The 13,179-nt window shown below is 37.7% G+C and overlaps 1 protein-coding gene across 11 annotated transcripts in view; it reads right to left on the bottom strand.

Annotated features, from left to right (window-relative positions):
- The window catches only part of ANKRD28 (ankyrin repeat domain 28), a 221,600-nt gene that overhangs the window by 85,125 nt on the left and 123,296 nt on the right, over positions 1-13,179 (bottom strand). For 8 of the 11 annotated variants that reach the window (XR_012509591.1, XM_074372036.1, XM_074371999.1 and 5 more), the window contains one exon: positions 6,600-6,683. The exons of 1 other annotated variant lie outside the window; for it this stretch is intronic. Coding sequence is in view for 8 of the 10 variants with exons in the window: in XM_074372036.1 (XP_074228137.1) it covers positions 6,600-6,683 (84 nt within the window). In the remaining 2 variants the exon portion in view is untranslated. Of the gene's footprint in view, positions 1-6,599; positions 6,684-7,826; positions 9,375-13,179 lie in introns of those variants that run through there. 2 more of the 11 variants (XM_010966037.3, XM_045524872.2) reach the window with 2 other exon arrangements.

Here is a 13,179-nt window from a genome sequence, read left to right as displayed (position 1 = left end):
TTTTAGACACATCACCAAAACCAAAATCCTAAAAGAATAAACTGATAAACTGGACATCATCAAATTTTTAAACTTCTGCTCTCCAAAAACACTCTTAAGAGAACGAAAACACAGCCACAGATTGAGGACTTGTGTCCAGAACATACAGAGTTCTCTAAACTCAAGAGTAAGAAAATCCAAAAATAAAAATAAAAATAAAACACAAAAAACCCACACCCAAAACCTGGCAAAAACATTTGAGAAGACATTTCACAAGGATATAAAGGTTGCCAAGAAGCAATGAAAAGATGCTCCACGTCATCAGTTATCTCAGAAATGCAAATTAAAACCTTAGTGAGATACTCATCTATTAAAATGTTTCAGATTAGAAAAGACTGAGCATACCAAATATTGGTAGAAAGGGGGAAAAGACTGGAATGCTCATATCCATGGCGGGAACGTGTAACAGCACAACCGGTTAGGAAACAGCCGGCAGTTTAACAAGTTAAACACATACCTACCATATGGCCCAACCACTGCACCTCTAGATACTTCCCCAGGAGGAAGGAAGCATATGTTCATACAGAGACTTGGAGACATACCTTCATAGTAGCTTTACTTGTAATAGATAAAAAAGTAAATCAAACTATCAACAGGTGAGTGGATAAACAAATTGGGTCTAGTGACACAATGGAATATTGCTCGGCAACAGAAGGTAATGAACTATTAACACATGCCACAACGTGGATGAACTGCAAAGTGAGTGTGCTGGGTGACAAGAGCTAGACAAAGGAGGACATGTTGTATAGCTCCATTTATATAAAGCACTGGAAACCTCAAATTAACCTACAGTGACTCAAAGCAGATCAGAGGCCAGGGGCAAATGGAATCTTTTGGGAATGATGGGAATGTTAACTATCTTGATTGGTGATGGTTTCATAGGTGTACACGTGTTAAAACTGACGCAACTGCACACTTTAAATGTGCAATGTACTGTATGTCAATTACACATCAGTAAAACTTAAGTTAACACAGACTGAGGTGCTAGCTGAGACCTATCAGTACTTTCAGCTCAGTCTGAAATTTAGGACACAGTCACCCAGCACAGCAAAGTGTCATGTTATCATTATTATTTACCTACTACCAATTTACATATACATGTCCACTAAAATTGTTTAAATAAAGAACTTAGGGGACATGCAGTCTATCTGGGAGTTGGTAATATATTTTAAATAGTTCATAATAAATATAAGCATTCTAAAATTTTTGCTTGCCCACTGAAGTAGAATTTTTGTTTACTTGGTGAAAATACCTCACTTATTACCAATTAGTAAGACTAAAAATGATCCAAATGCCCTCCAAGAGGGGAGCCGGTTAAATAAATTGTTATAAACACATTAACGTAAAACTGTGTGACAACACGGAAGAATAAGGAAGCTCTCTAAAGGCTGGTATGGACTGATTCCATACTGGTACGGACAAATTCATTGGGGATGAAGAGAGGAAAATGCAGAAACATACATGCTAAATAAAAACCAGCGAATAAACACAAAAATAAGTCACCACCAGTTTCTAGCTGTAAAAGCAGCTGGTTTCACCTCCTTTGTTTCAGGACCACCATCACAGCCATTTGGTCACAATGACATGGAACAGACGCTCATTTACAGATCTTGGGGGAAACCCGAACAGCAGTGAAGAGCATTTAAAACTCTGAGGCTGAACACCAGAAGCACCAGCAGGAACGGAGGCGAGGGGCAGTGGTCGTTCGCCCCACGCCCCACATCCCACGCCCCACTGGAGCTGCTGGGAGCCGGTGGGTGCATGCGAGAGGGGGCTGGAGGTTTGTGGGCTCCACTACCATTACCGGGGGCAGCTACAGAAGACCACACACACGGTTCTGGGACAGACGGTGCACATGACCTCAAGGAACTGAGTGAAGGGTTTTAAAACCTCTTCAGGAACATCTACAGCTTGGTGAACAGGCAGCCAGCAGAGCGACATGTGGCCACATGAAAGGCCTGTTAAAGATCAGAGCACTTCTTGCTCATTTCCAGAAAAGACTGGAGAGCACTGTGAAGAGGGAGGTGGGTGGGATTCAGGCAGCCTGCGTAAACTTACTGGTCACTACTTTGTGTTAACTGCCAACCACCTTACTACCATGAGAATGGACACTGGTGATCCGCTGTGGGAGGCACCTACATGTGTGCGTGTATGTATCTGCCGAACACTTCATCTGACAGAGTAAAACCAGTATCATTTCAATGACCCCAGAAAGTATTTTTGAAAGCATAAAAGATGTTAAGAATTTTTAAGATTATTTTGGCAAAGTCAATCCCAAAATATTTTGAATGAAAAAGCACATCTCAGTTCAGATATAATTTACCAATAAGTAACATATGCAAGGGAGCATTTTCAAAATTGTCCAGTTTACATAACAGGCAAGATCTATGGACTAGCTCTTAAATCAACTCTTGAGTTTAAAAAGGGTCACAGTCACAGAAGTCATAATCTACGACTTCCTCTGTTTTAAACACTAAAAACAGCATTGGCTGGATTATAAACTTTCCCTAGCTGGATACTACTGTGAATGACATTTTTATCCAGCCAGAAAACATAGCACTAAGGGAGGCTTGTTCATTCACTCATTTGCAATGTTAAAATTGTATAGCACTTTATTATGAAAATTAAGATCACGCTTGTATTACAGTTTAAAAAGAGTCCACAGAATGTGGATGTAACTTTTAGGAGTGAAAAATCCATTTTTTTTTAACCATTATTACTTTATGGCACTATTTGGCAAAAGAAAAATATTTCTCTCCAATCTTCTTTTTTATTTCCCCAGTTTCTGTCAGGTCTACATAGGTTCAAATTTCTGTTCTGCCATATACTGAGTTTTCATTTTGTCACTTATTGGTAGAATGGAATGTTAACGCACCAACTTTACAAGATTGTTGTGTGAATTAAATTAAGTGACACAAAAAGGTTTATGAATACCACTGTCTTTGAAATAAAAGGCTACAACTAACAGCAATTTCTGTCACTCTGGATTGAGAAAAACAATTTTTACTTGTAGAAAATTTTCTTATAAAGTTAGACCTTTACTCTGAAATGTGTTACTAATATGACAAATTAAATTATTTGGGTTCCACAACACAGCATTAAGTTCTGGTAAATTCTAGGGAAAGGCATTCAATTATTATTATTATTCTGGCCACATAAATTTGGAAATACAAATGAAACCTTCTGGGCAAAAGCCCAGAAGGAGATCATTCAAGTTCACTTGGAATTTTTAGACCATCCCAAATTTGGGGTGAGAATACCCTGAAGGCCATTAATGAAACCCCGCATATTCTGCAACAAAAGAAAAGTGAGCCCTAACAAGTTCAATGGATGTGTTCATGTAGTGTAGCCAATAAGGGTGAGAAGATACAAGTACTCTGGTCTTTTGACTCACACTCCTGCTGCTTTTCACACTACGTATGCCAATCTGCCTTTCAAATTTTTTTGACTGTTTCACCTTTTTGGTACGGTGCTTCTTCCACATCCAAGTGACTGTTATTTTTCGAAAAGTTTGCTATTTCAACTGTTTTTAGGCAGTCAAAAAAGTCTTCTTTTATTAGGTTACCTATCCAAACAACGATTTCCCCTTTATTCCTTCCTGAAAATGCTAATTTTCTCCAGATATGGAATGCAACATAATCACTGGTGATGACCTCTGTTCTCTCGCCCAGGGGATGAAATCAGGAGATGACCAATGACTGATCTAAGCAAAAACCAAGCCCACTTTACCTCTGCTGCCTCTGCTGGTGGATGGGTTTAGAGTGGGCCTGGAATCAAGGAAACTTCAGGGGGAGTTTTATGGGGATTCTGGAAGAGATGTTTCTGCTTGATTCAAAAAAAAAAAAAAAAAAAAAAGGAAAGGCATAGGAAGAGCTCCCTTGTCCATCTCTCCGATTGTTTGTCTTGAGCGCATGAGGCAGCCGTCACCTCTGCCGTGAAGAGAAAGACAAGAGTTGCGCAGAGAAGCTCCCCAGAGGTCTGACAATACTGTCTTAACCAGCCCCCAAATCACCTCGTTCTGGGTTAAATCTGGGTTTAGTCAGCTAGTCAATTACTTGTGGCCCAAAGCCTCCAAACAGAAAGCACCAGTATTTTCTACTGAAATCATCTCATCTAGCGTCTCTAACAGAGGACTTCCACTCCAGACCAGATAATATGAATGCATAATATTTTAAACTAGTTCTTAAAAATGAATTAGGTGTGTTACTAAGAAAGGTGCTATCTAGTGGTCGACAGTATTCAAAACTTCAGGATATGACTGAAGAAGCTAACCTAAAATAATAACAATGTTTATTTAACAGTATAGAAACAATTTGAACCCTTATACTCATTCTAAAAATTTATAAAAATAACTTCAAAAAAAAACACACAGAAGTTTTAAAAAGTCAGATGTTATTCTCAAATATTCATTTAAATAAAAAATTTCTTTTTAGAAAAATACCACTGTCGCATGGACATAAAGCTTAAAAATTATTACCTACCAAGAGTGAGTGGATTTTATACTACAAAACAGTGTAAATTTTATTACACACATTTGCACACACACATACACACCTGCCTCTTACAACCCTATGCGATTCCTTATCACAGATGACAAAAATAGGGAAAAAAAAAACTGGCCATCCTAATTCAGGGTGGCAAAGACTTAACAAATCTTACAATTACGTCAATATTCTCCACTACCAAGAGTCACAAGAGAAAAGGCCTACAACAACCATTAAAAAAAATTTGTCAAAAACCCACAAATCACTGAAAACAAAGTCATCCTCAGGAAGGGTCTACTGATTTGAAGAACTAACTAAGCTTTTAGTTCTGCCCTAAGTTTCAGAGCAAGAGAACAACCTAGGAAATGTTAAGAAATGATTTTTTTTTAAGTAAGGAAAGAAAGTATTTCTATAAGTAGCAAAGTAGAGGCTAAAAGTCATAAAAGTTAGGAGGTCAGACACTAGTTACACTAGTTACTAGTTATACATAGGAGCTCCCAAGGACATCACAACAGAATAAACTGATGCTCAAAACTGATTCTGAATAAATGTTTTAAAATTTAAGACAATTTGATTAATATAGCAGAAAAGCAGTTGGTTATAATGAGACTTTGTAATGATGGAGAAATTAACCATGTTAAGTAGGATTACAGTCCAAATTTCCTCACTAAGATAAGACTTGTTAGTTCTAAATATATTTAAAACAAATAAATACTAGAGTTAAACAGAATAGAAAGCCTTCTCTTTTTCCTAAGTCTATACTCCTATAATTATCTTCTGTTTTAAGAAAAGTAGACTCTCCAGGACTGCAATTAGGTAAAGTGACCAGCACTCCATTTAAAGTAAATCCTGGATTAGGTGCATGTTTCCAATAAATATGAACTTAAATGGAATTCTCTTAGGAAGGCTTAAGAAAAAAAAAGTACCAGTACTATTTGATTACTCTCCAATGTTAGAATGCACTGTTTTAGCTAAAGATTCAAATCTATTTGGATCGTTCAGTCTTTAAAAAGAAGGTAAGTACTTCTACCTCTACTGAACGTCAAGTGCTCAGAGCGGTGCTGTCTGGAAGGATGGAGCAAAGATACGAGCTGGAGATGAGCTTGTGGGTATGGCTTTCTTAGAACCCGGCGATCAATTCCAGGTCATCTGTTTTGCTGTTGCTATGGGGACTTTATGAATCATGACCTCTCCCCACCCGCCATCATTCAGAGGACCGAACTATGTATGGAAAAGGTACTGAAAATATTTACTTTCAGTAAAAATACATACATTAAGAAGTTAGATCTTATTATAATTAATTATGTATTTTCAGCCTTATTTTAGTAAATTAAAGTTTGGCCACTGGAGACACACACACAGAAGGAAATTATCCATTATACCCACTCTTCCTAAATATGTCCCTCATGCCAGCCCTGAATGTTAAATCCACTGTATCTTTAGAAGTTTGGAGGATTTTCAAACAACATGTCTTTGTTCACTGCCAGACCCAAAAAGATGAGCCTTCATGTATCGTCTTTACCATGACAATTTACAGAAAGCTACTTCGATCTCACAATCAAGTTAGATATATAACAGACAGGTAGGTCTCTCCTTTCAAGTACACAAAAAAGAACACTCATCTGAAATGCACACAAGTATCCAACAGTGAAGTGTCATGATGTCTGAAACTTACTTTCAAATGGGATTCAGCAAAAGAGAGAAAAAAATGTATGTGTAGCATAAATGCAATCCATGTAAATATGAGAGAGAAAGCAAATGTGGCAAACGTCATCAATCCTGGACCTAAGTGGAGGGTAAACGAGTATTCAGAGTATCTTTTTTTAACTTTTCTGTGAAAAATTTCAAAGAAAAGGCTGGGGGAACAAAAAACCCTCACTGGCTCCTAGTTTTCTTGTGCTTTTAGTCACTACCCTGAATATATATGTCCAGTCCCTTCCTTTTTGCCTTAAGACCCTTTTACCCTCGTTTAAAACAACTGCTACAGAATTGTGTTATGTCCTTGAACAAAAATCATAACTCCAGGAGAGTTTTTAAAAGTAGGTTTCAAGGCTGGTATCAGTGAAATTGTTTTACCTGAAAGTTAACATCTTCTTTCTTAAATATTAGTGCTCGGACTTCATCAGGATCTCCATTAAATATAGCTTGCACCAGTGATGGCTAAAATACAAGAGAGTAATAAAAACATTAATCACACCACATGGATGATTCTAAAGATAACTTTTAAATCTAAAGATTTTCTTCACTATCATAACAATTCATCACTTGGCTTCTGACATGAACCAAGTTTCATGAAGTCAAATCATATGAATGTCCAGGATTCCTCCTTGGGGAAAAAAAGAAGTCCTAATAATTAAAAAAAATTCAGCATGATCATCAATTCAGTATGACCAAAATTAGATAGTATAATAAACATGTCAGATTCGATTTCATATGAGAGGAGTGGGTTTATATATATGGTAAAAAGGAAGTCTCTTCCAAATACAAGTGTGACATCTCGACATCTACTTGTGGGATACAACTTGTCAAACAAGCAGTTCTCGCCCACGTGGAGGCCCACAAAGGAAGGTCTCCTTGCGAAGTTCTGCTTGGGGGCCCAGAGTACCTTGCATGGGTTAGCATTACATGTATAGAGACAAAAAATCCCAGGAAAGACAATCTGGCAGTTGATGAGAAATCACTACTATTCAAAGACCAAAAATGATTATATACCTGAATACCATGAAGAGGCAGACACGTGGATCTCTAAATGTAACAACTTCTTAACCAATGACACAGCCTCTCTGATAAGGTATCATGTCATGCTAGTCAAACAAGAAGTCAATTGACAACAGCATTAAAAATAAGGTTAAAGATGAGGTCTGAGTCTTTTTCATTAACAGCCTTGCATGTAAATACATAAAATTCATTACGGAAAAGGCTGTGCCTCCGGTGTGGCTGGCAGTAGTCAACCTTTCCTAAAACATACAGTTCCTCATTCTTGTTACATCAGTTTTTAAAACCACAAAATAAAAACAGAAATGTGGTTGCTATAACTACTATTCTCAAATTATTTTTTTAAAAAGTCTGTTTAAGAGATTGAGGTAAAATCTGAAGTGTTATTTAAATATCTGAAAAAGTGAAAATCAGAAATGTGTGAGTTTTATACCCAAGTAACATTGTATCATGTTCACACATCTATATTGCTTTAATTTGGGTTTTTAATGAAATGTGTGGAAATTAACTTATGCTTATTCTTAAAAAGTAAAATTTATGCTACAAGTCCAGTAGAATACAGTAAACATATAAACGCTCATATCTTACCAACACATTTCCCAGAGGTGGAGAAGGCAGGGATTTACTTTCCCGTGGCAACTCAGAAACGAATGCAGGAGACTCATCTTCTACCTCCTCCAAAACTACAATGCACACTCGACTCATTCGCTCCTTTAAACCCTGAGTTCTAAGCTGTGTGATAAAAGTCACAGTTCGAAGAGCACAAGTAGTTTTTCCTCCTCTTCTGTACGACACTTAGAATCATTCTCTGAATAGCGTGGCTGGTTTTTTAAAGTTAATAACCACTATCGGAAAAACTGAAGTTTAAAATGATAACGACGTAACTTATAACTTCCCCCAAACAACAAAATTCTATTATTTTCTGTTGGGTTCCTGTAACACTTGAAAGAAATTTCACATCAACATGACAGTAGCTAAAACTGAGTCCAGCACAAGCTCATTCAAAAATACTTTTCCCCTACCAAAATAGTTATATTGCTCTGTTTCACAGAAATTTACTTGCATAAAAAAATCATTGTTTTGGGTGACAACACCACTCGCTGCAGGATGAGAAACAACCGCTGACAGAGATGACTACAGCTAGACCCACTCTCGCCTGCAAGGTCATATAGTTACCAGCAGCTGGCTTGCTTATGACTGAAAATAAAAAATAAAATCTCACTGTTCTGTTTCCACTTCTAGTTTGTCTTCATTTCTTCAGCTTCACTGGCTTAATGCAGATACTATCCAGAAAAAAAGAAATACATCTAGAGCTCAACACAAATTCTTAAAATGTTGCTCAGAGGGTGACAATTCTTTCTGTGTTTCAGAAAGAAAAAAACCCAGCACTCTGCATTAACAGCAACGCTGCAGTGCATTTACATGCGATGAGTCAGACCCCAGGAGACAATGGGACTCTTGGTACTAGATACAGCTTTATGAATCCAGACACCCCATCTACGAGAAGAAACAGTCAGCTTTATCCCCCTCAACAGACCAGGAGAGGCAGCGCATTCAGTCCTCCCCCATCAGGCGGCTGTCTGGCGGCCCCAGCAGAAGGGCACGGGCTCCAGTAGAACGTGGAGCGGAGAATCCTAATGGAGCAGGCAGGCTGTGAAGGAATTAGAAGGCATCTGAGCTCAGATTACTGCTCCAGAAGGCTTTTCGTGTTAAAAAAAAAAAGAGAGAGAGAGAGAGAGATGGGGGGAAAAGCTCCCGTAGTTTATCATTCCAGTGTTTTCTTTGATCTCCACATGAATACAGCTTCCATGAAACAGTCTTCATTCAGAGGAAGAAACAGCAGACTGTGCATCTTCTCTGAGCCAGCTACTTTATTCAGTCGTCTGCCTCTGTGCCAATGTAGTTTCCTTCCACCGTGAAAACCGCTACAGCTATCCTCAGCGGCCCTTTTCAGACGCCCTCCTGTTCCTCAGATGATCTTGCAAAACGTCACGGACACCTCCAAACGAGTAGGTCCTTAGAAAATACAGAACCTCAGAATCGGCCCCACAGGAGCACTCCAACTGAGCAACAGTCTGAAGAGCAAAGACTGCAGAACCGCAGGACGAAACGCCTAGTAATGCTCACATGTAACACTTCGCAGAGAGCTGAGCTACTGCTCGGGATGTGACTTCCTCTAGCAGCAGAAAAAATAGTGCATTTGGACAGCCTTCACAATTAGAAGGTTCATGCCAGTTCTATGACTAATCCAGATCAAACTAAAAAATTCTATAACTGAAAAATGAGTGCGCTTTTAACATTTTCCACTAAAAGCCACAAGGAAATCTGGTGTACTGCCTCTGCTGACTAACACTGGCCTTAGCAAGTAAACAATTCCAAACAGCTTAACTGCTTTCGTATGTTACAATATAGCAAATGTTTAACCCTATAGTGACAGCTGCCCTAAGAATGTCTGCTGTGAATCCCAGAATGAGAGACCAAGGAGAAGTATTTTCTGAGAATATAAATACCATGAACCTAACGTTTTCTTCTTCTTTTTTAACCATTTTTAATCTACTAGATGTATGTTACACTCAAGAATGCAGAGTTTAAACAAGAGAAATTTAAGATTCACTAATAATTTCTAAGTTGCTGAATTTTATCAATCAAGTCATATTTTCAAAGAGAAAAATTAATTCTAAAATTATACTGATCATTTGAATTTTCACAAAAGAAGTGAAGCAATTCTACCTTCCCATCTGGATGTGGAATAAAAACCTTTAAATCTGTTAAACAGCTACTACATAAAACAACTGCTTCAAGTCCTTGGTAGTGAATTATCTGTACGTCAAAAAGTTACAGGGAAACACAAAGCAAAGAATCTTCTCCCTCCCTATAAAATTAATTACCCCAAAGCTACAAGTAAGAGTCAAAATGTCAAAAAACAATCAATTTAGAGCTGGCATTCTCTGTTTCCTCTCCCTTTCTCTGTTTACTCAAGGACGGGGATATTTATTTCCCAAGAGAAAAATTACAAAGAAAATACCATGGTTCCTCTTCCATCTTTGTTCTTTGTTCTATCAACCAGCATTTTAATTAACAAATGTAACAATTATTCTGGCACACTTACGATGTGCTAAGTGTTATACATTTCCATTTAATATTCACAACGACCCTGCTACATTCCCACTGCACAGAGGGAAAAACAGACTGAGAAACTAAGTGTTATATCCAAAGTCAGACAAATTAGTAAAGTTGTGCCTAATTACAAACACAAGCTCTTTCTCAACTATTCTGCTTCCACTCATTATACGCACACACTCTTCTAAGATCTTTGTCACCTACAACACTAGACTAGAAAAGTGATCTTAAAAGATAAATAATCTATGACTGTGAGAAATTTAGGTAACAAAGGAACATACCATTTACTGTGATAATACTCCCAAACAGGTTATTTTCAAATAGGTATTTCAATGTATATGTGTAGGTATATGCATGACTGGGACATTGTGCTGTATACCAGAAATTGACACACTGTAACTGACGGTACTTCAATTTAAAAAAAGAAAAGAAAAAGAAAAACTAAACTAAACTAAACTAAACTAAATAAATAGGTATTTCAGGGCTAGTGTTACCTCACATGTTTAAGCCAGTTTACTTATCAAAATATAAAAAGAAAAAACCCAGCATGATATAGATAATATCAGAATTTAAGAACAAAAACCATTAAGTATCTATTTATGAAAAAAACCTATAACCTAACATAACTGCAACAAAATACTAAAATACACTAACAATTCCCATAGTTATTTTAAAATATATAAATGGTTTTAAGCCAAATTAAAGACATGCAAATATTCTGACATACAAAATGATGTTAATCACTACACATGGCTAAATTAAAAATATCACCTTGATATCTGAAGCAACTGGAAATGAAACCACTAAAGTAACAGTATCCTATATTCTATCATCAGGGGTTTTTTCCCCCCGCAAAACAAAATTTCTTTATATAGACAATTTTAACTTGTTCCAAAGTATCTGGTGTCTAAGGTCACCTACTGAGACTTACGCAGGTACACCCTGTTTTCTTGTTCTAGGTCAACTTCCACACTTAGGTTTTTCTCAACCAGAAAGCAAGCTCCTTGAAGGCAGGGACTATGGTTACACACATACTGTTTCCTTCCAATTTCTTCCACCCGTATATAATGTCACTGAAATAACCTTTATTATGTCACAAGACTCTGGAATAGAATGGCAAAAATTATAAAAGACAGCAAGGAGAGGATTCCTACATTTTAGTCAGTGAACATGGGATGGGGGGCGTTAAGGTGCAGCAGAAGGAGCCTTGTGCCCCCAGCAGGTGAGCGACTTGACAGCAGAGTTGACAGCAGTAAGACAATGACACTGAGGACAGCCACCACCAAGGGCTCGGGAGTCAGCCTGCCTGGAGCTCAAATTCTGATTCCATTCTTTACTTACTGTGTTCTTGGGCAAGTTGGTTAAATTCCCTGGGTCTAAATTTCTTGGACTTTTAAGAATAATCATCTGCAGGGATCTGTCTCCAGGAGAAATACTGCAACAGCAGCATAGTGACTGAGGAGACAGGCTCTGTGGCCAAATGGCCTGGACTCTCTAATCCAGCTTCTCACCAACAAACCTAATTGTGTGACCATGAGCAACTTATTTCACCTTTCCATGAACCATTTCAACATCTATTAAAGGACAAACAGAATCTACAATGTTATTCACAGTGAAGTTTAAAATAAAAATAATTTTATTATGGATACTTAGGGTAGTTGAAAAATATCCCTAGTGAAGCCAGTGAGAAAAAAAGGGGGGACTTTGACAACCTCCTCCCTACTGGTAAGGTGACTCAGACTGGTGTCTGGAGATCCCATTCAGTTACTAGGTCGCCACCCTTCTCAGGCCTCTAGAGAGCCTGTGAGAAGCCTGTCTTCACACTCCAGGAGCCAGACCAGTGTTTATTAAGTGTTCCTGGGGGAGGGAGCAGGAAATCTGACAAGAAGTAGGACTACCGGTTTCTGCATTCTTCCACATTCACTGTATTTTACAGTCTAGAGAAAGAGAAAGGGTTAAGAGTCCTGGCCCGTGACATATTAAATTACAAAAATACGAGATCTTATATACATTAACAGCACCACACAGCACTGTTTTCTATCTCCTACTGAATGAGACAGGCCCCTCATCTCAATGAGCTCACATCTTAAAGGAAGAGGAAACAGGTAAATACGCATTTAAGAAATTAGGAATGGAGAAAGTACTTATGATGAAAAATCATTGACAGAGGTTGTGCAAATTGTTTTGAAGTCTTTCAGTTGAACAATGGCAAGGGGGTGTGGTTTCTTCTTCAGGCATTTACTTTTTAGGCCAAATTAGGTTAACTTCGTAAGAAGCCAACAATTTCAACCGGACAACTTAACAGTTCTTTCATTCTTTACGCTAAAATGTATCCCATCTAAAAGTTACTCCTGCTCTTCACACAGTCACTTAATGGAAAAGCTGGTTTAAAACGTTCACTTTACTGATAAAAAGTTTAACATTCTCAAAGATTCCCTTTAGGTTCCCAGTTTTGTTACAACAGAATTTCTTTTGTTGACACAATTGATTTTTCCCTTCTGCATAGTCAACCCAAAGCTCCTCCTATCTTACAAATCCGTGAACTCCATGTTGATTATTATAGAATAAAATATTTTATCTAGGGTATACTAAGTGGTCACTCTGTGCCAAACTAGTCTCTGAGTATTAAAAAATAAAAAGCTTATGGCAAAAGATGGTAAGGAAGTGAGTTCAAATCATGTTTCAGAAACATTTCTCACAGTTCAAGAATCCTGAACAATCTTCTTGAAAACATGCCTCATTAGTCCATATACTTCAGAAAAGGCTTATGAACAGATTTAAAAGCAAATGAGGCACATGTATCTTTTTGAATTAAGGTACC

This window comes from Camelus bactrianus, chromosome 1 (assembly GCF_048773025.1).
Source record: "Camelus bactrianus isolate YW-2024 breed Bactrian camel chromosome 1, ASM4877302v1, whole genome shotgun sequence".
NCBI classification, from domain to species: Eukaryota; Metazoa; Chordata; class Mammalia; order Artiodactyla; family Camelidae; genus Camelus; species Camelus bactrianus.
The sequence above is the reverse complement of the archived record's forward strand: the minus strand, read 5'-3'. Positions and strand labels throughout refer to the sequence as shown.